Source organism: Falco peregrinus, chromosome Z (genome assembly GCF_023634155.1).
Source record: "Falco peregrinus isolate bFalPer1 chromosome Z, bFalPer1.pri, whole genome shotgun sequence".
Taxonomy (NCBI): domain Eukaryota; kingdom Metazoa; phylum Chordata; class Aves; order Falconiformes; family Falconidae; genus Falco; species Falco peregrinus.
Genome location: NC_073739.1, coordinates 5,830,723 through 5,855,222, shown reverse-complemented (window position 1 = coordinate 5,855,222; position 24,500 = coordinate 5,830,723). Strand labels below are relative to the sequence as shown.

Genomic DNA, 24,500 nt, shown 5'->3' with positions numbered 1-24,500 from the left:
CAGAGAGCTAAGATAGCAGGCTTCACAGCTTTTATTCCTTTAACCAGTCTTCCAGCTCTCACATGAAAGCAGCTCCTTAGCAGCACAGCATTGTTCTCAAGCTATTTCTGAGGCTAGGTTAGTACGTAATGACCTTGACTTTAGCAATCTCCAAGTTACTTTTTCCACTACTGCATCCTGGTTTGGAGAAAACAAACCAAGTGATGTGTCTTCTTTCCTCTTTCCTACACTCTGGCTTTGAATGTCCTTTTTGCATAATTAAGAGCAACTTTTAATGTGCTCCTCAAACCAGGAACTAGCATTGATGCTATTTATGAATATCCTTTCAGATATCTCCTTACACTGTTCTCATTGACTGAGCTGGAACAAGCTGCACACTCACTAAGCTTGGAACGATTTCTGGCATTTGCCCACTTTAATAAGATGCTGGAAAAGTTTTATATTGATTTGGGTAAATGAGTTGTACTGAGTAATTTTGCTCTACTTAATCATTTTATCAGAACTTTGGGATTTTCTCTTGTTTTTGAAACAAGACATGGATGTCAACAGCCGACTGTGAAACTGTGGTTCCTGCATAATCATACCATCAGCCCACCGATTGCAATCAGTCTTTATGCTACACACATTTCTTTTGTTTGCTATGCACATAGAAGCATTTCACCATGAAGAAAAATGGAATAGTCTTGTTTGCCATGTTCTGCAAAAAAATATCTGTGTGTATGGGATGGTATAGAACTATACAGCGCTCCCTGATGGGGCATGAATATCAGAAATGGTCTCCTACTGTGGACCTCAGATACTCTTCTGAGTTGAGAGCCGGTGTCTATTAATGGGACTAAATCTTGGCTAACATGCCTAGACAGCTTGTAGTACCCAGCCTAGCTCATTTAGATCTAAACCAGATATCCCTGCTTATCATGCACTGTACACTTATACACATATACATGTATATACCAGCAATATTACTAACTGCACATATATATGTATATGCATATACTCAAAGACAGATATTGAATTCCAGTTTCTACTTCTCACAGTAATTGCTTTTGTATGCAAAAGCCCGCTGTCCTGAATTTTGTTCAGTTACAACAGAAAGATGCACACTGTGTCTTCCTCTTTATTAAAGACAGATGGATATTCTCTTGTTTGGGGTCTACCCTGCAAGCATCCTCACAAGAAGTTTTCATAAAAAAACTTTGTACGTGCTTCTGTTACTTTAAAAGAAGTTGTGTGTTTACTCTTTCCCACACATGGAGCATATAATTATGACACAAAGTAAGTAAGTGTAATTGCTATTATCAAAGATTAGCTTCACTAGAAAGAGTAAAAGAGTTTGTTTGTTTGTTTGTTTGTTTTTTACCAGAGTAAAAGAGGTAGGGAACGAGAACAAAAATATTTATCTATGTGTCTTTCTGCTTAAATTTCAGGTTCTATGAAGATGTATTGTTTTAATCAGGACAGTTTTCTGAGGTTATATATAGCTTTGAAAGGACGGCGTTAATTATTGGCATTACAGCAATGCTCAAATTTGGACCAGTTTGGAATATAACATGTTCAATATTCCAAGAGAAACACTTCAGGAAATATATTTGACAAGTTAATGTAGTAACGTTGCTTAGCAGAGAACATGTTTAATCTAAGAGATGGGGGTTTAAGGTTTGGTTTGGTGTTGTGCTTTTTTAAACACAGAAATGCAATGGAAAAGAAACACACTCTTTGCTCACTTCTGCAGCAGTAGCTAATTCTATCCTTTACCCTGGAACTGCAGAGTCTCAGAAAAGAACAAATAATTTACCCACAAGCAGACATGCTCGAGCTGCCTCTGCCAATGCTCAGCCCAGGATGGAACTGTGGAGAAACTGGAACAAAGCCCAGCTGCACGGAAAGTGCTGCATTTCATATGGGTGACATACTTGCTTCATCTCCACCAAACAAGGAATCCCCCTGCCCCTTACTGCATTTGGCTGTACCCATATCCCCTTCTCCAAGTGCAAAAAAATTAAATATAAAACAATATAGGCAGTACAATAGCTATCTCATGCTTTTTTAAAGGAAAAACTTACAGATCACTGTAGACAAGGCCATATATCTGTGCTGTGCTGTGATGATAGATTCCTCTCAGGATAATTAAAAGCAGGATCACAACAAAAGCTGGAAGCCCCCAACTCAAAAGGAAGTAAAGCAGGTAGCGCCGCTCTGTGTGTTCATCATTCATCACCAGGACGTACCAGAAATTAACAGCCTGAAAAATAATGCACAATATATAATCAGTAGATTTGCTGGATGATTAGCTATTCCCAAAACCAGATCACTCTTGAAAGTCATAATATAGCATATTTCTGTCCCAGCGTATGCGTATATATAAACGTTTTTCAACATAAATATTTTGTTCTCATTTTCTTCCCTTAGGTAATCACAAGAGGCTGATTATAAAAGAAGTATGCTTATTTATATCGTGCTTAGATTTGGAATCAGACTATCAGAGAGGAAGAGACACCCTGTTTAGTTGAAAACACTATTTATGCAGTACAAAAATAGCTTTGTGGTGCAAAACATAGCTTTCTTCTTGGACTTCCATACCTTCACAGAAAAGACTGATATATGATACGGCTAAATGTGATCTATATTGAATCTTTTTGCACTGTTGTTTAGCTCTATGTATCTTCTTGCAGGAAATGCACTAACCTTCAACAGTTTTGACTCTGGAGCAGGTTCAGCAAAAGGCCATGAAGATGATTAATAGACAAGAGAATCTCTTCTATCAGGAGCAGCTGAAAGAGCTGGAGCTGCTCAGCCTGGGGAAGAGGAAGCTCAGGTGGATCTTACCCATGTGTATAGATACCTGATGGGAAGGGGTGATGGAGAGGGAGCCAGACTCTCCTCAGTGGTGCCAATGGCAGGGCAAGAGGCAATGGGCACAAATTAGTATACATGAAATTCCATCTGAACACAAGAAAACGCTTTCTTACTGTGGGGGTGGTCAATGACTGGGCCAAGCTGCCCAGAGGGGTTGTGGAGTCTCTCTCCTTAAAGATAATAAAAATCTAACTGCACATGGTACTGGGCCACCTGCCCTAGATGACCCTGCTTGAGCCAGGGTGTTGGACTAGACAGTCTTGGGATCCCCCTACAACTTCAGTGGTTCTGTGATTTTGTGTACTATTTGTACAAAAGTTTGAGAAAAAAATGCAATTAAGTGAATGTAAATTCACATGCATCGCTACAGCAATCTGTGTCATTTTACGAGCAACTCATCATCAAATGGCATAACTAAGAATTTACTACCATATATGAATCAAAATGAAGTGGAATAGTTGAAATCTCTCCAAAGAACTGCTGGTATAAGTAAAGAAACCTTTCCAGTGAACCAAAATACTTAAGAGTTTTGCTTGGATCTTTGCATTTTAAGAGGTTAATAGTAGAAACGCTCTCCTATGTGTTGAGCATTTTTTTTATGCACATGTACACACGCATTACCACTTTCTAATGAGCACCTGAACTATCCATAATAAAACTATGTTTTGCAAAACATTTCTTCACTTTCTCTACTTCAAACGTATAGCAGCTACCGCATGTTATATAATTATTTCTGGTATTTACATGGGGAGAATAATGGATTCATTTCTGTCTAGCAGGAATCTAATCCAATCTTGTGCCTCTAGCCTGTCTGGACAGCCAGTAGAGAGAGGGCAGACATCTTCAGGCACTCACTGATCTTTACCCAATCATATTCATCTCTCTCCATTGTCTGCACAGGGGTTTCATACAATAATGTTGACTTACATGCTCAGTTTGCAGCTGTCTATTGTTAGGATTGGTAAAATCCATATACAGTGACAAGACAACTGCAAAGTGATTATTTGTGTTTGTGAAATTTTGCAGATTCCCCTTGGCAAAGTGTTTGCCTACCAGTTTGTTCAGGCAGACTGAATTTTCACAATCAAGTACTTAATTAGTGGTTTGTGGATTCCTTATATAAATCTCATCAGTTAATCATCATTACAGTTATTCTTCTGTGATTTATATAGCATGAATATACAATACTTTCTATCATGAATCATAAAGCACATTGCATACGCTAACAACTTGTTTTCAGAGAAAAAATTATTAGTTTAGTAAGCATTTTAAAAGCTCCCTTAGAGATTGACATTTTATAAGTCCAGTGTATGTAATTATATTAATTATACAGTAATTATTATGGCCTTTTTTTGTTTTCATTTCATGATTGGTGCTATTTGAACAAAGACAAAGTTTGTTTTCCTTAAAAGAACACAGGAAAATTCTACCATATAATAGTAACTGTCCTGCTTAGGCTGAAAGAACACAGAAAGACTATTAATTCCTTTGCTGGACATTCACAAGAAGAAAACATTAAAGAGATGAAAAGGGTGTTTGGAAAAAAAAATAAATCCATAATTTGTGGAAGGATTCGGTTGTTCTCTTATAAGGACCTTTTCTCCCTTAACTTTTACATGGAATTGAAAACCCATTCAAGATTCTGTCACCTTATGCCAATAAATATTCTTCAAATTACATGCCCTTGTAGGTCTGACTAGGCTGTGCTTCACTGCGTTTCCAGACAGCAAAATCCTTGAATTGATCTATGCCATTATGCTCAGGGATTGTTGATTCTACTAATTCTGACAAACTGGTGAACATTGTTCGCAGTCAGCCAACTGAGATTGCTTTCTAAGAAATTGTACCTCATGTCCTTGCTCTGTGTTTGTTTAGCCATATTTACCTATCTCACCTCACTTATCACAGAAGAACACTTCAACACCAGTGCTGCAGCAAAGATTTGATGGGGATTGGGTAGTTCATCATCTCCTGTGCAGTGATATTTCTACCTTGATAATTATAAGTTCCTGTCTCCAACCTCTTTTGATGTTCCAAAATTTAATCAATGAAATACAAATAGTGGAGCTAATTTTAGCAAATCCTTTCCTGTTGCCATGTGGTAACAACAACCCAGTTCTACAGAAGAATAAAATATACAGTCCATTTCCCAGCTGCTCAGGTGGAAGAACAAACGTACAAGTTGCGATTGTTCTGATCTGGAACGCAAAACAATTACAAATTTAAATAACACTCTAATGAAACAACATGAACTTCAGCGAAGCTTTTTTCTTTCAGAATGAGGCAATTAATTGACATTACCTTCCCCAAACTGGGGTGCTTTTATTTCTTTTTTTTCTTTACTTATTCATTCATTTGTCTTTAGGATAATCTGTGGCTATCCGGTAAATAGTAGCAGCAAAATACTGTAAATAATGTCTTTCCCAGTTCAGTGGGAAAACCTGTTTCCCTTTTTCCTTCTTTTTAGGAATGGCCATAGCTTTCCTTTTCAGAATGATTGCATGTTTTCATATAATTCTTTTTTCAAAGCTGTTAGGCAGTCCATAAATCATTCTTAAAAATAAGCATTAAACTTGTTGTAAGGTAAGTACTTGCCTCACAAGTCTGCAATAAATTTATAGAAAATTTAAGGTGCCATTAAATCCACAAAGGAGGAGGATTTAGATACGGGTGACAGCAAGCTCATGACATTTACTCTGGTTTCCTTATTAAAGTGCCACTTTTGCTGTTGATTTACTCCATTGAAGCAATGGCTCAAAAGTATCCACCTTTTCCCACAATTTTATTCCAAGTCAAAATTGGAAATTGAGAATGGCACAGTTTGAATTTTTTTTTCTCAAAAGAGAGCTTTTAACTTCTTTTGGTAACTTTTTTTTTTTTTAACAAGTTTGAAAATGCTGAAAGAAGAAAATTATTTTTCCTGATAAATGGCTGACATAATAAAGATTTGTCATGGGAAGAACAGCAGAATACAGACAGGCATCCTTACTGTGTGCTCCTAAGATGAAAGTGCAGACCGCATTTGAAAATACAGGCTTTATGCTGTAGTAACATACATTTGTATGAAGGGACATTTGTCAGGATGAAGACTTCTGAATTTCAGACATTAGTATTAGGCAAATATTTCAGGCTAAGCTCTCTCTCTGGGCACAAAGAGACATTTGCACCTTACTTACTCCTTTCCTTCTGCAGTCAAGAAAGCCTCATCCTGAAAAAATTGGGCAGTGGCATCAACATTCTGCAACTTACAGAATCTCCCTATTAAAGCCAAGAAAGAAGACATTGCAATACAAAGGGACAGGAACAACCAGACAAGCAAGGATGATTTGATGTGGCCTTTGTCTGACTCTGAAAATGGATCAGGTGATCTCTGAGATCCTTTCCATTCCTGCACTTCAGAAGCTGTGTGTGTAGTACAAATATGGGTATCAAATGTAAGCCTACAAATATAAGAAGCTAAAAATGAAAAATAAAAAATAAAAATCAGAATTAAAAGCTATAGATTTGGTTGTTATAACCACTATTAAAATATGATAAAATGGTATGTATAATTACTATACCTATCAATATGCAGAAGCTGGAAGGATCTGGACAAAAAGGGAATGAAGTTGTCCTAGAGTCTAGAAAGAGAAGGTATTTGGTCTTGACTACAGAATTGAATGTGTGTATGTCCAACTGTATTGTTAAATCTCTGTTTTCCTGTAGACTTCTGTTGCCTGGAAATGTTGCTCCACCATCTTTTGATCACTCAGCATTTTCTGGATTTTCTCAGTGTTTTGATTCTACATATCTGCACGTATCTGCGTGATGCTTGTACTTCATTATCACATTCACCCATTTCTGTATGCAGTGACCAAGACTGACACTAGCAGATTCATATAAAATGAGTTAGTGATCAAGCATACACACTATACTACACAGCCTCAGAGAGTGCAGAGTGACTGCACGAGTAATACAGAATCTGTTTGCGCATTTTTGCTTTTTCCCAGACAGAAGTATTTAAGTCTCATTTAAGTATAAATACATTATTAATTCTGCCTTTCAAATCAAGTCATATGTATTAAGTATACCATGCTGAGAAGTGCAAACGTTCATTTCCCAGGCATTTAAATCTGCCATTTACACAGCAGTAGCATCTAGACTTCCCAAATCAGTCTGTTTTTCCCTTAGATCCACAAGCTTTATTAATGCTGTCATGGGGACCAATGCAAGCACAGAGATGTCCCCCAGTACGCCTTTAGTGCCCTGGCATTGCTTCCTCACTCTGCTGTGACAAATAAAAATTCAGGATCTATTCTCAATCAAGAGAAATAAATTGCATCTGAGGGCTGGGTTGATTTACATTTCAGATGTAATTTCTTTCCTCTTGGGTCTTGACTTTCAAGAAATTACTCACAGATGAAGACCTGCACCTACAAAAAGGGACAATCCCCTTCATTCTGAGTTTTATTCCTGGCAGCTCTTGTCAGCTCATGGCTGAGCAGGCTATACAGGATTCCCTCTTGAGCACCTTTGTCCCTTCGGATTTGCATGAAGAGCCTTCATGACTAACACAAGCCTGAGGCTCCACTAAATGCCATGGGATGTGCAAGTTCTTAGGACCCAGCCAAAGTCTGCTCCAACAAAAGTAACAATGGAATTCAACTACAGCCATAAAAATGACCAACTGTTAACAGCCACACAATTTTTTGTCATTGTAAGTGATTAATCCTTGGAAGAGCAAGCATTCAGAATGGGAATCCTTTTGCAACTTAATGTAACACACGTAGGATGGGAAGACAAGAATCAAACACCAAGCAGTCAAAACATGATGAGATATCCCAGTAAAACGTCAACTTTAAAGCATTAATTTGTCTGTCCAAAACAGTAAAGGTTCAGGAGATCTGAAGCATCTTAGGAATGAAGTGAATGAGCAGCAGTGAAGAGGAATCTAATTTACAGCTTACAAAATAATTTAGGTTACTTCTCTATGAGAAAGTCGTAAGACAAGCTATGTGAAGTACAGCAGGAAAAAATTTGTATTAAGACAGTAGAAAGTTAACGTCCACTGGAAAGATTATTTAATCTTCCTAACTATACATTCGTAAAAAAACCAAGAATAATAAAGAGTGTATTAGTATCACTAGGGTCAGAGCAGTTTAGATGTTTCTACTCCATTTTTACAAGGAGTTGCAGCAGCAGTGTACATGACAAGACTTGTAGCTTGCAAAGACCAAAAGGCACAGTTGAGCTGTTAGAGAGGCTGCTAGGGTTCTTGATGAAAGCAAGCCTGACATAATCCCAGGAAAATGCCAGATACCACATAAATGTCACTGTGAGAGAAAGTTGTATTTAGATATAGCCTAATTTGCAACTCCTTGTTTCGTCTCACAACCTGCATATTGGAGGATTTGTATGGTAATGTGTGGAGCTGCATATGTATACAGTTTTGTGCTATAATTAATTTGTTATGGACAAATCCTATTAAAATAACAAAGAAATGGGATATTTCAAACCTTAGGGCCAAAAACAAATTTCTTGAGTAGGGCATGATAACATATTTTCAAAATAACCTCACAGCTTGTAATTTTGACTAATTTTCAACTGATAATTTTCCACAAATTTGATGGCTTATGGTCTCTCACATTATGACAGTTGTTTTTTACACCATTTACTGTTCTATAATATGTCAAAAGAGCAACAGGGCTGATGAAGGGTCCAGAGCACAAGTCCTGTGAGGGGTGGCTGAGGGAACTGGGGGTGTTTAGCCTGGAGAAAAGGAGACTCAGGGGACACCTTACTGCTCTCTGCACCTACCTGAAAGAGGGCTGTAGGCAGGTGGGGGTCGGTCTTTTCACCTAGATAACAAGCACTAGGACTTGAGGAAACAGCCTCAAGTTGTTCCAGGGGAGGTTTCCTTTGGATGTTAGGAAAAATGTCTTCACTAAAAGGTTTGTCAAGCATTGGAACAGGCTGTCCGGGAAGGTCTACCATCCCTGGAGGAATTTTAAAGATGCGTAGACATGGTCCTTAGGGGCAGGGTTTAGTGGTGGGCTTGGCAGTGCTCGAGCATTGAACAAAGGGGCTCAAAGATCTTAAAGGTCTTTCCCAACCTAAACGATTCTATGATTCTATGAAAATTCTGACAATATTTATGAATGTATATACTCCTTATTGTAATGCAAGTTTATGAAGGTATGTTTGTCATATTATACAAGTCTAATGACTAAAATGCTACTGACTCAAAAAATTACAGTGCCATTTACACTTACATTCACCTGTAAGAGACTGTTTTAAAAGACCAAATAAGAGATGCTTAGAAAAACTATCAACAAAACCAGTTCTTTGGTGTTCTGAGGCAGAGACTTCTACAGGATGAAGTGAGATGCGGAAATTCTTAGAGAGTCCAAATATTTACCCTTGGAGCTGTGACACTCTAGGTTTAATAAAGACCATCTAATGCTTTGACTTTAGTAGCACTGAGTTGCAGAGATACAGTATATGTATGTCTCTCTCTCTCTCTCTATATATATATATATATAATATATGTGATATAATAGAAGCACAGTCTCAGTTACTTTTGCAGAGGTTTTGGGGAAGGGGTGAGAAAGACTAAGAGACCAACCTGAATAAGCATCCAGCTGAACTGGCAAAGGTAAAGGTAATGGGTAAGAGATGCAAGGGCAGAGCAGCTTTCCTCTGAAAGATGTTGGCTCATGTAAGCAGAGGCCAGAAATGAAATCTGCAGGAAAAAATGAATGCATACATATTGGAATTAAACAAACAAACAAATCAGTAATAACAGTGAGAAAAAAACAAAACCAAAACCAAAAACCACACCTACCTTCAGTTTGGAAGTAAAATACACACTCATTTACCATTCCAGAGACTCAGGAAAGATAACTGGACATTTAATATTCACCCCAAAGAAGCGACCTTTTAACACTGTCAGCCACAAAACTAGCTTTAAACTTTTTGCAGACAATCTACTATCCCTTACATCTAGATCTGAAAAGACTATCAAGAGACTTAATATTTATTGTTTTATACTGTTCCCTAGACTGCCATGCATACTGGGCACCAGTTTTGTGACTGAGAGTGGAGATTTTCCTCCATGAAATAAAAAGAGACATTATCTTCTGTATTCAGTAAGGCCAGAAATTCTATCAAGTAAATGAACTTAAGAGGCATTTGCTGTCTTCAGACTGTCAGTCATGTAGCAATATTATACCCCACCACATAAGATAGCAATACTAGAAAAAAGGGAGTAAGCATTTCTTCTGTTGCCTAAGAGCAGACCAGGATTTCACGCTTACAAGTCAGATACAAGTTGTTTTCCGTGCACACCAGATGTCAAAGGACTACACATTGGCCAGCTAGGTAGCCAATGCATTGTCTAAGGAACAAAGGTATTCCAGCTGTGACCACAATGAACACTGCTAAACAAATTAAAATTAAAACAAATTTAAAATTAAAACACAACTCAGAAACTTTTAGCCCAGTCTTCTGTGGATTTCTTTACAAAGGAAATAGTTGTACAAGCAGACTTCATTAATGAATGGAAGTGTTCACATAAAGAAGGTCTCAATTTACCTACTGAACCAGCTGCAATAACTGACGATTTTTATTTCCCTTTATAAGGAATACTACCATTTTGACCAACAGCCCACTGCGTGGTTAGCAACAGCAATTTGTGGGCTGTGCAGACTGATTTTATGCATATAACATCAGCATATGAGGGGGCAAAGGAAGTTAAAGGATACAAGCAATATGGCATACACCTGGACATTGTATTTACAACAGAAATATATGTATGGTGTTGCATAACCCTTATACAGTCCCTTTACTATAAAAACATCCTTATAGAGGCAGGGTCTGTATATTGATAGATAGACAATGTTATCTGACCATGACATGGGATAATAAGAATAAGCAACTTGCAACAACTGGACTAAAAGCAATTATGAAATGCATTTCATTATCTAAAAATTTCAGTATTTTATGTGGGGTTCATCAGCCTTCTTCTGGGAACAGGCATCTAAGCATGGCCAGATAACCATTCAGTTATTAAGAGGTTAACACACAGCTTAATATAGACTGCTATTTGCCAAATTCTGACACTGCTAAAACAAATGCCATTGTCTGGAGTGGGTTAAACACCACTGAAACCTGTGCGCATTAGCTGCCTTCCATTTAGGGATAAACACAAGAAATGTTTGTGTGAACAGCTCTGTAGCACCAGCCAGCTCAAACAATACCAGCAGTACTTTTCCTAAAACTTGAGCAAATGTTTCTACTTAAAACAAGCAAAATACAACACACATCTGGGTGGCAAGGCTTTATCACTGTTTGTTCTCTGAAGGGTTGTGCATATGTCAAGGGCAGACTGTTAGGCTAGGGACAAAGGGATGAAAACACACAAGCAGACTGGTAGAGTCCTGGAAACATGTTTTTATCACCTTCTGGATGGAATGTTGGCTTGAAAGCACTTTGCATCTGTAATTCCTATTGTGTCTAGCCTTTTCCCGTGTTTCAAGAAAAATAACTTTTTTGTATATTAAAAAGAAGTATATCACAATGTCAACAGTTTTCCAACCAAAATAATGTGAAGAGTCCAAATACCTGCTAAGAATGCACACCGTTCACGGATACTGACTTTTGTTGAAAAAGTAAAACAGGAACACTGCTGAAGTAATAACTCATCTAAGAATTCATCGTAATTAATGGCATTACAGTGTTTTAGACATTTAAAAAAAAAGGTTAAAAAGGTAAAAGGCAAAGAAACATTTGTATGTTACTTTCATATACTGGTTATCTTGATTCTTGGGCAGAAAATACAAATGATAATTGGATTATAACACAGAAAACAAATGGCAGGCCTTATTTTGGAATTTGGGAGAAGCAACTGTAGTTTAGCTACGCTGTTCTGACAAATGCTGGCTACTTTGGCACTTACAGCTTAAAACACAATGCACTGCAATTTAGTAGAAATATGTGGAGCACAGGCCACTGAATAGACCTTTCACTCATAATATCTGAGGCAGTTAGGGAAACGTACAAAAAAGTACCTTCCAAATAAATTGTTCCTTAGACCTAACTACCTCATGTCTTCTGTACTTTGCTTAGTTTTTAACTAGAGTGGGCAATCTTTTGTAATAACAAACCTATTACTTTAAAAAGCAAAATAGGTACCGTATATTGGAATAAGTTGTTCCCTTTTGGAACATTAAATATATATATATATATATATATATATATATATATAGGATATGTTCCTTTTGATACCAGTTGTTCAGAGCTCTTTTTACAGAGATTGTATGATTTTAAATGCCACTTTTTGAACAATCTTTGTAACCCACCATTTGATTCTATGCTGAGATTATAAAATAATGCTTCTTCCTGGTCCTTGTCAGGGTGATCAGTCCTGACCCAAAATGGTGTAACTAAAGGATAACAAGTGACTTATGTCAGTCAAGTAGCACACTGCTACTTTTGTTAATGTTTGCAGTAGTTCTGTGCCATATTCAAAATTACAGTGATATCGTGTCACTCACAAGCTTCCTCTTGACAAAATGAAAAAATAAAACTTAAAAGATAAGAGATGATAAATTGATGTACTTCTGTTGAAGAGCAAAAAGGGTTTTGACAGGGTTCCCATCTGACAGTCATTTACTCCATTAATTAATCAAAGGATACTGCAATTCCTTTGTAACTCTAAAACTATTACCTAGCAATTACTTGACGGGAATTAGCACCTGGGTATTCAACCTAAGTCATCAACACCAAACTATAAATGAATAAAACCAGATGATTTACAAAACTGCACATTCCTGTATGAAGAAGAGTATGGCTACCTCAGAACATCACTCCTCTGCTAGTGAAGAGCCACCTCCTAGTTTCCAGCCTGCACTTATTCATGGTCAATTTATATCTGTCTTTTCTTCTGTTGGAAGCCTCTTGGGTTAAACAGGATTTCCTCCTCCTTGGGGTCTGCACTATCCTGAATTCATGGAAAGCAGCAGTATTGTCCATCAGGCTTCATTTTGGAAGGCTAAGCTGACCGCTGCACAGCACAGCACTCCGTAGAGATGCCCAAGTTGGGCTGGACAGCAAAATCAGTTTAGCTCCATGAATACAGAACCTACTTCGATCAATTTAGTTTCTTTCTCCAAGTAATCCTATGTACAGCACTCTGAAATGTATACTCACATGTGTGAAAACCTGCCCTTGTGCAAAACCCTTGGCAGCTTGCACAGCAATTTAATTGTTCTCTATACTGGTGCCACTTTGATTCTGTCCTTCGTGAAAACAGGTACTCAGGGTTGGATGGAGAAGGGTTGCAGACATCGCACAAGATTCTCATCCAACAGTTTTCATACCTCCCTACATACCATAGAAACATTTCTAACATATGGCAATACCTTAGTGATCACCTAGTACACACAGTTCTCATTTCTGGATGACTAACTCTTGCCACAATGTTTTGCTGTTAGCCTACAAGTTATGACTTCTCATGTTGTTCCAGGAAATATCCCTGTATTTCGCATGCCAGCTTTCAGAGATATTCACATCTTTCTACACTATACCCCGCTACCACTTCATTCTGTCTGTGCTTCCCTGCTTTCTGCCATCAGTGCATTTTTCCCAGACATGTTATTTTCTGTTCCACAAACTAGTCCTTTAGAATCAGTGACATACCGCTCTTCATTCACCCCTTTCTCATAGCTGTCTTTTCCCACTAGTCTGTCTCTTCCCACACCTGAGTTCTTGGACTAATCCTCCTCTATTATTATTTTACTAATTATGTGACATATCATGTATTTTACTGCATTTATCTCATCAAAGAAAACTATCAGACTAGTCTGGCACAATCTAAGTATAAACTCATGCGAGTCTTATTGCCCACTTCATTTATCACTACGTCTTTTGATAAAATTATTTTCTAAACTCTTACATGCTTTTGAGATTGAATTAACAGGCCTGCAGTTGCCAAGATATTTTTTTTTAGTATGTATTATTTCCCAGTCACACAGCAGCACTCTGAAATGAAGGATTTGTTAAAAGCACTTGCTACGAGACCTGCAAGGTATCATGCCTTTATTCTCAAAGCTAGGAATGGGGACCTTTTTGTTCCAACCTATGAATGCATCTATCCTTGGGTTCTCCTCCTGCCTCAGTAGCCATAACCTTCAGTCCATGCCACTAAGTCTATTCACCATCTTGCCTTTATCCCAGTGGTGATATTCAACATCACTATCTTCTCTGAAAATGTGAAGATTTTAATTTTGTTTGTTTGGAGCCACACTAAATATATTTACTTTTATCACCTCACTGCAATTTTTTACCAGAAATTTTACAGCATTCTCTCTTCATTTATATAACAAAAAGGACATGACAAAAATTCCACACAAGAATTTATACCGCTGTCAACCAAACCAAATGTCCATGGCATATTCAGTGATGCCAGCTATAGGTGGTGTGAGGAAACCAATCAACCTTCTAAACTGTAAAAAGGATTTATTAAAATCTAAGTTCAGAAATAGCAGAGCTAAATTTGGCCTCACTTACAGAAATTTACAGAGAAAACAATGAGGCTAAGTGAGCCTTGCCTTTTGAATAAAAGAGAAAAAGGGAAAAAGGAAAAAGCAGAAGACTGAAGCGATTCCACACCAATCAGGTAAGTAACTGCCAACTGAGGAGTAGGTTGGCTGAATAATAATAATAATTAGATAGATAGATAATAATAAGAAGTATGTATCAAGAATAAACAAGTGGAATAGCAGTGTAGTAGCAGTTACAGCTTGCTATGGTTAAGTGCTGCAATGCTTTGATAAGATGGACTTTAAAATGAGGATACAGCACGTGACACATCAAAATGTATCTTCTCTCCACTTCAAACCAAAAGGTGGAAGTACTGAATGTCATCTTTGTCTCAGTCTTTTTTCTAGAAAGATCAGCTTTCAGGTATCCCAGGTCCCAGAGACCGGGGGTAAAGTTTGGGGCAGGAAAGATGTACCCTTGGTGGAAGAGGATAAGGTCTGAGAATACCTAAGCAAACTGGACCATGGCACCTGATGGGATGCACCCATGAGTGCTGAGGGAGCCGGCAGATGTCGTGAGACCACTTGCAGTAATCTTTGGCCAACCATGGTGACCAGGAGCAGTGCCTAAATACTGGAGGAAAGCAAATGTCACCTGCATCTTCAAGAAGGGCAAAAAGGAGGACCCAGACAACTACAGGTTGCTCAGCCTCACCTCCATCCATGGAAAGGTGATGAAGCAGCTAATCCTGAAAACTATTCGCGGGTACATTAAAGATGAGAAAATCACAATGAGCAGTGAGCATGGCTTCACTGAGGGGAAGTCATGCTTGACCAACCTGATAAACTGCTACAATGAAGTGACTGGCTTGGTAGATGAGGGGAGAGCAGTGGGTATCGTCTACTCGGACTTCAGCAAGGCCTTTGACACGGTCTCTCACAAGATCTTCATAGATGAGCTGTTGATTTATGGGCTGGATAAGCAGACAGTGATGTAGGCTGAGAACCAGCTGAATGTCCAGGTCCAGAGGGTGGTAATTACTGCAAAGTCTAGTTGGAGGTCAGTGACTACTGACATGCCACTGGGTCCAGATCTGCTTAACATCTTCACTAATGACCTGGATGACAAGGCAGGGTGTACCCTCCGCACAGTTGCAGATGACATTGAACTGGGAGGAATGGCTGATACACCAGTGGGTCATGCTGCTATCCAGAAGGACCTAGACAGGCTGTAGAAACTGGCAGAGAGGAAGCTCATGAAGGGGAAGCCAAAATCCTGAACTTGAAAAGGAACGACCACCATGCTGGTGGCTACCCAGCTGGACAGCAACTTGCCAGGAAAGGCTCTGGGGGTCCTGCTGGACACCAGGCTTGACATGAGCCTGCCATGTGCCTTTGGCTAACAGCGTTCTGGGATGCAATAGAAGTGTTGGCAGCAGGTTGAGAGAGATGATTGCTCCCCTCTGCTCAGCGCTGCTGAGGCCACACCTGGAGTCCTGTGTCATTCTGGGCTTCCCAGTAAAAGAGAAACAAGGACATACTGGAAAGAGTCCAGCAAAAAGCCATGAAGACAATTAAGGGACAGCATCTCTCCTACAAGGAATGGCTGAGAGCTGGGACTGTTCAGCCTGGAGAAAAGGACTGGGGGAATCTTATATATCAGGTATGTGTGTGTATACATATATTTATAGATATATTTATTTATTTATATATCACCTGAAGGGCGAGGGCACAGAGGAGGGAGCCAGGTGGCGGTGTCAGTGGTGCCCACTGACAGGACCAGAGGCCGTGGGCACACATGGAAACACAGGAGGTTCCCTCTGGACATCAGGAAACACTTTTTCACTTTCAAGGGTGACTGAGCACTGGCACAGGTTGCCCAGAGAGGTCATGGAGTCTCCATCCTTGGGAGGTGATCTAGAAAAAAAACATCTAGACACAGTCCTGGGCAATCGGCTCTGGGTAGCCCTGCTCAAGCAGGGTGCTTGGACAAAATGGTGTCCAGAAGCTCCCTTCCAAGCTAAACCTTCTGTGAATCTGTGGTAAGAGTAATGACCTTAACTGGTCAGACCAGAGTAGACTGGGTCAGTTTTTGAACAATTAGTATATGTACAAAGTTCACATATCTTTTATAGCATTAATATACTATTTGGCCACTGTATGATCAAATCCAAGATTACGCGCAGGAAAATTTAACTATGGGTAAAACTGTAAGTCCCTTTGAAGAAACCTATATATCCACCTTTCTCTTAGCTGTTTTTGCTAAAGCATGGTATGGAACACAGTACGGAATATCCCTTTGGTCAGTTGGTGTCAGAGGTCCCAGCCTCTTGTGTACCTCCAGCCTACTGACCTTTGAGCAGTGACATGGGAGGTTGGAGCGGCAGCCTTGATGCACTGCTCAGCAGTAACCAAAACTTCCATGTGTTACGAACACCATTCTAACCAAAAATACACAGCAGAGCACTACAAGGGCTGCTCCATACCATCCCAGACTGAACACACACTTGCAGTGGTACCCACTGTAAACTGAGCTGTGCACCTTTTCATGAACTCTGTCAAACAGGTAGCTTTGTTTCTCTTCGTTTAACATTTCAAGAGTGATAAAGGCCAATGATTCCAAATAAATACCCAACATATCAGCACTTCCAGTTACTCCTGGATTTAAGACTACGTCTTACCTTCCACCAACTGTTTTGAACTTTTCTGGGAAGTACTATATTAAAGTGGTTGTCATTGTGGCATTCCTTCAAAACCGTTCCATGGACATGCAGTGAAACTAATAAATTAGGAATACTTTGATGAAAGAATATCCCTTTTTCTTTTACTTAAGTAAGATTTTTTTTCCTTGCATTTTGTGGCAAACAATATCACATAATCTATTCCTGGTCAGAGAATACGCAACACCCAATGAGGAGGACAGGAATATTTTTTCTGCTGAAATACATAGGTAATTGATTTACCATGTTGTCCTCGAATTGAGCCAGTCTGTCAAGATTCCTTCCCAAGTTTTCAGCCTGACAATGTAGTAAATAATAAAAAACATTATTTCAGAAAGACCTAAGTGTATCTGATGTGTTATTAGCTACACAACTCCTCCAAAAATACTAGAAAACAGGAACTTTCAGCACTGTTAGTGCAAATGTGAAGTTAAAAAACCCTAAGTGATAAGTAAAATAAAGGGTAGAAGTGAAATAATAAAGCAGTTAAATATGATCAAAATTTGATTTATAATTTTAAGAACTGCAGAAATGTTTTCACAGGGGGAGAAAAAATCTGAGAGTAGTAACCTTTCCCTATTGCAAGCAGTGCTGAAAAGGCAGCATGATGTGCTGCGTGAAGAAAACAAGAAAAAGAACACCTTGCTGCGCTCCAGAGAAAAAAGTTGTGGAGAAGGCTAACCCAAGCAGGTATAAAAGCACCAAGCAGCAGAATAACAAAGTTTAGCTCTGAAAGAGTGCATGGAGCTAGAGTCTGCCACAGCTGCTCAAAACAGTTTCACTTTCTCATCCCAGCAGGAAGCACCTCTGCCTCCTGTAGCTGAGAAGATCCTTCCGCACCAGGACAAACCCACAGAACAAGGGGCCGACTCCTCTAGAATGCTTTAGAGCATGCCAGCAAATAACATGCTCATGTCATGTTTTTGTGATTTCTGTAAATTCCTGTTTCCCAGTATGAACTCACATAGCTTGAGACACTGTCTTCTTCTAGGCAAAATGTCTCCATATATGTCTCACAGAAATGAATCCTAACGGTGGTCATTTCTTTCCTTTTCACATTAAATAAATTTCTTCTCTTATCAATTCTAATATTTTCTTTTAATAAATCAAAATTTTCTTTGTTCTATGTAGGAAAAAGTTTGTCTTCCTTATAGAGCTTGTTTACATGCATTTTGATTAAAAAAACAAAACAAAGCAAAGAGCCCAACCATATGCTGTCACTACACCAAACTAATATCAAAAGAGGATTAGTATCAAAGGCATAACTTGCAGTGCTGTTCCTTTTGTTGGACTTAATTGCAATGAACAGTAACATAGAAAAATAAACACATTAAAAACCCTATGTCCTCACCAAACCACTCTCATCTGCTTTGAATTTACTTTATATGGGTAGAAGAAGGGGTTCCCTCCTCGAACACCGGGATGCTGCTTAATAATAGCGCATATGAATCATACGTTTTGTTACTGCTCGGTAGTAACAGGACAGCACTGATTTAAGCCAAGAGTTCTTGTGTTTTGTGTTCTGATGTTAAGTGCCAGGACAAAAATACCAACAAAGGATGTTCAAAAAATGGGAGAGACCTATGGACACTAACAAAAATTCTAAATCACAGAGAATGTTTCAGAGCACAGAGGAAATTATATAATAATAAAATTATATAATTTAGAAGATTCAAAACACTGTTTAACTGGGTCAAAAGAAAGGTTCCATAACTCACTTTCCATTTATTTTTTTTCTGTATTAATGATGCTAAAATAAGCAGTTGAAGTTCCTTTGTGAATTTACATGAACACTAAATTACTTCACTGGTCACTAAACTGTTTCAGAAATTACCATCATTCAGAGAGGGGTGCTTTATAACTGACAACATAAAAAAAACACATGTGGGTTTAGCTTGATTTCTGCCTTCAGTTAAGCCAGTGAACATATATATTAAAAGAGAAGTACCTTTTGAAGAGCAGCTCCAAAGTCTGACTGTATAATTTTGCATGCATTGTGTATCTTAGAGATATTTTTGTGTTTATGAATTATTTGCTTAAAATATGTTGATTATATGTCACTGTAAACCGGCACTTTAAGAAAAGCCAAAACAGCTAACTGAAATAAAGCCACTTGAAATACTGATGTATATGTACAAGAGTGACCCATGGCGCTTTTGTGTAAAGATGTTTACACTTTATTAAGCAGCAGCAGAACTGGCAACCATTTCAAGTAGCGATTAGACATCAGCAACCATATGTTGTTCATTTGCGTCCCCCAGCTGAGCAAGACAGCCATTGATCTCATGCTGGGTTCAGTCCCTGCCCTCCTCACTTCCCCTCTTTAGGCTCAGGGACTTATTTTGCTTCCCTGAGCAAGGCAGCAGGCAACCTGAGGGTGTGGGGTGCAGGGCAGGAGGGGGTGAGGCACCGCGATGCTCACAGCTGGCAGAAGCTAGCCACTGGGGAAAGGCTGGGGCAACTCGCACCCTCCGCGGAACAAGCCTGACAAAAGCCTCCTCTAACAGTTTCTCCTCTCTTTCAATCATGCTGTCCCTAACAAAGAATGTGCTGAGTGATTGAGAATTTATACTTGATTTTTATTAGACTTTTTCATATAAATAAGGAAAAATAAGGGCTAATAGGCCCTTATGAAGTCCAACCCATTTATTTTATATACAGATTCAGATCAATGTACCCGGCATAGTACCCTTTAAAGACAGTTCCTATTATCACCTCCATTTAGTTCAGGGACAAAGATGCACGTTGCTTTGCCACTCTGAGTCCCACTGCAAGACCCTCGGTAACACAACACTTTTGCTATAATGACGCAAAAAGAAGTGGAAAAGAGCCTCTTTGTAAAACCAGCAAATATCTACAGACTCTTCCAGTTTTAAGTACCCAGAAACAGCTAAGGGCAGTCTGAACATGCCAATTTGGCAGGCCCAAACCAAGCTTTTCCAATAGATGTTGGTTTTCTACAGTAGGATCTGCCTCATAGTTTTCTATCTAGAAGCTCAGAAAATAACCCTGAGCAGAGCTGCCGTGACAGATTAATTGCCTCTAGAGGCTTCTCAAGTGGGATCTCTATGTGCTTAGGGGGTACATTGGGAAAAACTTTTAATAATGTGACTTTTTTCTTCCTCCATTTCTGGATATAGATTTTTCTTAAAGTTCAGGTGTAAGTTTCCAGCAGTTAGCACCCACAAATCTGACAGCATGACCATTTATTACCTCTAAACTGAATTTGGGACTCTCTCCAGGGTCAGTGATATGTGATGTTTGGTAAGTAAAAGTACTGCAAGGGAAGCATGCCTGTTAAATCCTGATGCTTTATGTAAACAGTTGGAAATGGACAATGCCCCATGCCTCTGGCTGATTCCCCCTGCCTGTCAGTGTTTAAGAGGCATTTGGACAATGCCCTTAAAAATATGCTTTAACTATTGGTCAGCCCTGAAGTGATCAGGCAGTTGGACTAGATGATCATTGTAGGTCCCTTCCAACTGGAACTATTCTATTTTTTCTACTCTGTTCTAAAAATAACCTAAAGTCCCTGCAGTCTAGATGCTGGCTGGAGTAATACACAGCCCTCTTTCTACCCACATGCCTACGGGAGATTTCCCCCCCTGTAGGGATCACAACACGGGGAGGGTAGACTCACCATAAATTGGGGTCTGGATGCCATCAGGGTGTCTCCTTGGTTAATATCTTATATATGGTAGCAGAGGGTCTCCCATGCTTCCTTATATGGCTAGCCAACTGTGAAGGATAACTATTTGTTCTTAAAAAATAAATAAGCAAGATGTAATTACAGACACATTGTGTTTTCTGGCTTTACTATACTTCAGTAGCAAAACTCTGCCCGGAGGTTAGTCCCCTAACACTGGTCTGGAGATCATCTTGAGGGGTTTTTCTTTTTCTTCTTCAGTTAAAATGCACTACATGAAGCAAAGACCACAGTTTAAAACAGTTAAACTGTTAACAGTAACCTGAGTCATGTTTATAGAATTAGTGGCTGCGTAAGCAGCTCAAAAAGCAGGTACGCTAAAAATGTAACCTCTAGCTGAAGGCTGGTGATGGTAGATGGTTATACTTTTCCCCAGTACCTCTGTTGGTAGCCTGCATGCCATCTACACTCTCAAGAAAAAAGCAGAGGTTTACGTGCAGAAAGATCTTCACAGGACTGTGGGATCTCTCTTCGTTTACTGTTTAGAAGAGCTACTCTAAGATGAAGTCTGGTATGATATAAAAGAACATTTAATTCAAGTTTTGCCAGAAGCTTCTAACACATAAAGAGAAATTTGCTCAAAACAAACTGAGCATTCTTCAAGGGCTAACAGGTAAGTCCCCTAGTATTTCTATTATTTGTAACCTGTGGTATTAAAGAAATGCTGGCCTTATTTAAATATATGTAACAATTTTTGATTCAGGTTCCCTCTAAATGTTAAAATACAGCCCAGAGAATGATGAGTTCAGTGATCAATATAATCTATTGTGATACAGGTATCTTTAACTGCTGCTTTCTCTGCGCAAAGGGCTTCATAATTACAGAGCAGAAGAAGGTTTCCCCCTCCAACAAAAACAGAACGCACAACCTGTGGATTTTGTTGTGCGAATGGAAAGATTGAAGTTTGAACCCACAATAACCAATGTGAATTAGTAAACAGCATAGGCTATAACAAGCAGTAAAGATTTAAGATGATTCCACTTGAAGACAGGACTTTTCAGACGCCTGTAATAAAACCATCATGAGCATGCCAGCTGACATAGGTTATTAAACAGCATTAAATAATCTTTTAGTAGTTGTAGTTTATCTGTTCTGTACAGACCTACCTGATCTGTAAACAAGTGGGGGAAGGAACTGGGTCACTAGCGCTCTGAGCAATAACTTAGATTAAAAACAGACAAAGAAAAATACATTAAATATGCCAAAAAGATAAGGATCCTAGAACTGTGACTAACCTAAAGCAATAACATAGATTAGGTATTAAGTACAACTTTTAGTACGCAAACAGTATTGTAAAAATAAGTTCCGGAGTGTGGTTCAAGTATTTATAGATTTTAGTTATATCCTGCTGCCACGGACTTTGTTCAGGGGTACAAACTGAACTGCTTTCTCAAACACAGAAACCTCCTTATCTAGCTAGAATCTCTGCTCAGTTGTTCCGCCAACATATGAAAATGAACTGCAGACGAAGTCTTTTATTCCTAAAATAACTGTTATTCTAACTGTCTTCACACAAAAATGACTTAAATAAACTGATATTTATTCTGGAATAGAGCATCTGCATATGAAAATAGCCTGAAAAATTACTCTGTAATGCCTCCTTCACTGTTTTGATACTTGGTGACTAGAAGCTGTGGTGAGCACTAAAGAATATAATGTTTTCTGTAACAGTTTCATATAATTTCTGACATATAATGAGAATGCAGAACACATTAACTTCGTCTCAAGTAAGTGGGTTTGCAGATAGTAGTCAAAAAACAGGCTTAGCAAAATTTCTAAAAATACAAAGTGATTCAAGCTTAATCCTTTAAAAGAACCTCTCAGATGTTGTTAAAGAGGCTTGTATTAAAACAGTAATGTAGACATAGGGGTTTGTATTTAAAAAAATAACTAAACACTATCTGTATTTTCTCTAGTAAATTAGTTCCCTGTGCCCAAGGCTGGGTTATGTAGGTTCATATGGTCTAATTCCTGTTTCTTGACGAGAATCTCCCACCAAATGCTAAAGGAATTTGAGCACACAGTTGTATACTGTCATAGTGTCAGCTGCTTTTTGCATGTTTCTTAATTACTTACAATTTGAAAGATTAGTTTTGTAAACTAGTACCAGGGGGCCCTAGGAATAAAGTACATAAATATATTCCATACTTTGGGCACCAGTTCGATCATACTTGTACTTATCACACTTATTAGCTTCAAATGTCTGATATATATTCATGGAACATTAAAACCAGTTTGTTAAGCTGAGAATGGCTATCCCCTTATTCAAAGTAGAATAGAAAGGTTCTCTTTCTGTTTTAAACTCACCTGCTATATTTTCCATCAATACATAAAATTATTTACGTCGTTTATGAAAAAGGTGGGGAAAAATGGGATGTGAGACAGTCTTTTCATTTTACAACACTTCAAATATTTCAAAACCGATCTCTACTTCAAAAATCTTCAAGCTGTGTATAGGAATTAAAGAGGTACTTAATTTGTCATACCCAAAGCACAGCCAATAGCCAGTGAATTGGACTCATCACATCCAGACACAGTGAATTTTAAGCGCTGTAGATGTTCCAAAGCTACAATAGGTAAAACAAGTTGTAGCTTTCAAATGCTGTGATTACAAAGGTGTACCAGTGTCCTTGTGTTCTCTTATTTATACATTCTCTAGCTAATTCTTTCTAACAGTTTTAATGTTATTTTAATAGTTTTTGGTATTGCTATGCATAATGATCACAGGGTTGACTGGTGACTCATATCCCTCTTGAGAGAAGCTCCAGGCCACAAGCTTGCCTCTCACTTTGTATGGATCCCCTCAGTCCAAAAGTCTCTAAACTGCATCCCTGGGCTTTTACTGAAAACAGAAAAAATATCCAAAATAGCCCTGCTCTATCATACTTGAAAAGGAACAGAAATGCACTCACTAGTAACTCATTTTCATGGAATCTATGGGCTGGACTGGATTTGCAATCCAGTAAAGTAAGCCAGAAAGACAAGAAACAACTCACAGACTCCTGGTTTCATGAGACACAAGTAAACATTCCAGGAGGACGACATCCAATGTCCTGGGGTAGATGGGGAGAGTACAGAGGCAGGGGACTGACTCTTGTCATCCACCAAAAACTGCATTTTAGGTTGGGACATGATAATGCATTTCTGCATCTGGCCCTTTCCTCTGAAGGTGACACATATACTTCAAGCTACTTGTAAAGCCTTCTCCTCGATTGAAATACTGTGTTTTCCTTCCCATGATGATGATGATGTAGAGGCAATGACTTAAGGCAAGTCTCATACCAGATTTAAGGTCAGACTGGCAAATTTATTCCCACAGGATTAGAGTCAGTCATGCAGATGTGGAACAGGCCACACACAACAAAGGGTCTGAAAGTAAAATAGTACTTTGTACATAGTACATAGTAAAAATTACTTCCTGGGTAGAAGTGCCCAGTTAAAAAAAGAAGGCTTACAGTAGCTGCAAGAAATAAACAGAAGAACTTGGAGAAATAAAAGAATCCAGTTTAGGGTTTAGCCTAAATCTGGCAGGGAACATACAGAACAGGCCCTGCACTAAAGGAAATCTTCAGGGTTCAGACAGGAACATTGGGTTTAGAGTATATCTTACTAAAGCAAAAAGGCCTTTCTGTGCCTGGACTGCAAAGAGGCGTGGGACAGACTAACAAGTCTGAATCAGTTCTGCAAATCCCTAAGGAA

At 38.7% G+C, this 24,500-nt stretch overlaps 1 protein-coding gene across 1 annotated transcript in view; it reads right to left on the bottom strand.

Annotated features, from left to right (window-relative positions):
* The window catches only part of ADGRV1 (adhesion G protein-coupled receptor V1), a 291,184-nt gene that overhangs the window by 78,217 nt on the left and 188,467 nt on the right, over positions 1–24,500 (bottom strand). Inside the window, exons 86-87 of the mRNA XM_055791141.1 lie at positions 9,461–9,577; positions 2,064–2,242 (exon numbers count right to left, since the gene is read on the bottom strand). Of these exons, the coding sequence (XP_055647116.1) occupies positions 2,064–2,242; positions 9,461–9,577 (296 nt within the window). The remainder of the gene's footprint in view (positions 1–2,063; positions 2,243–9,460; positions 9,578–24,500) is intronic.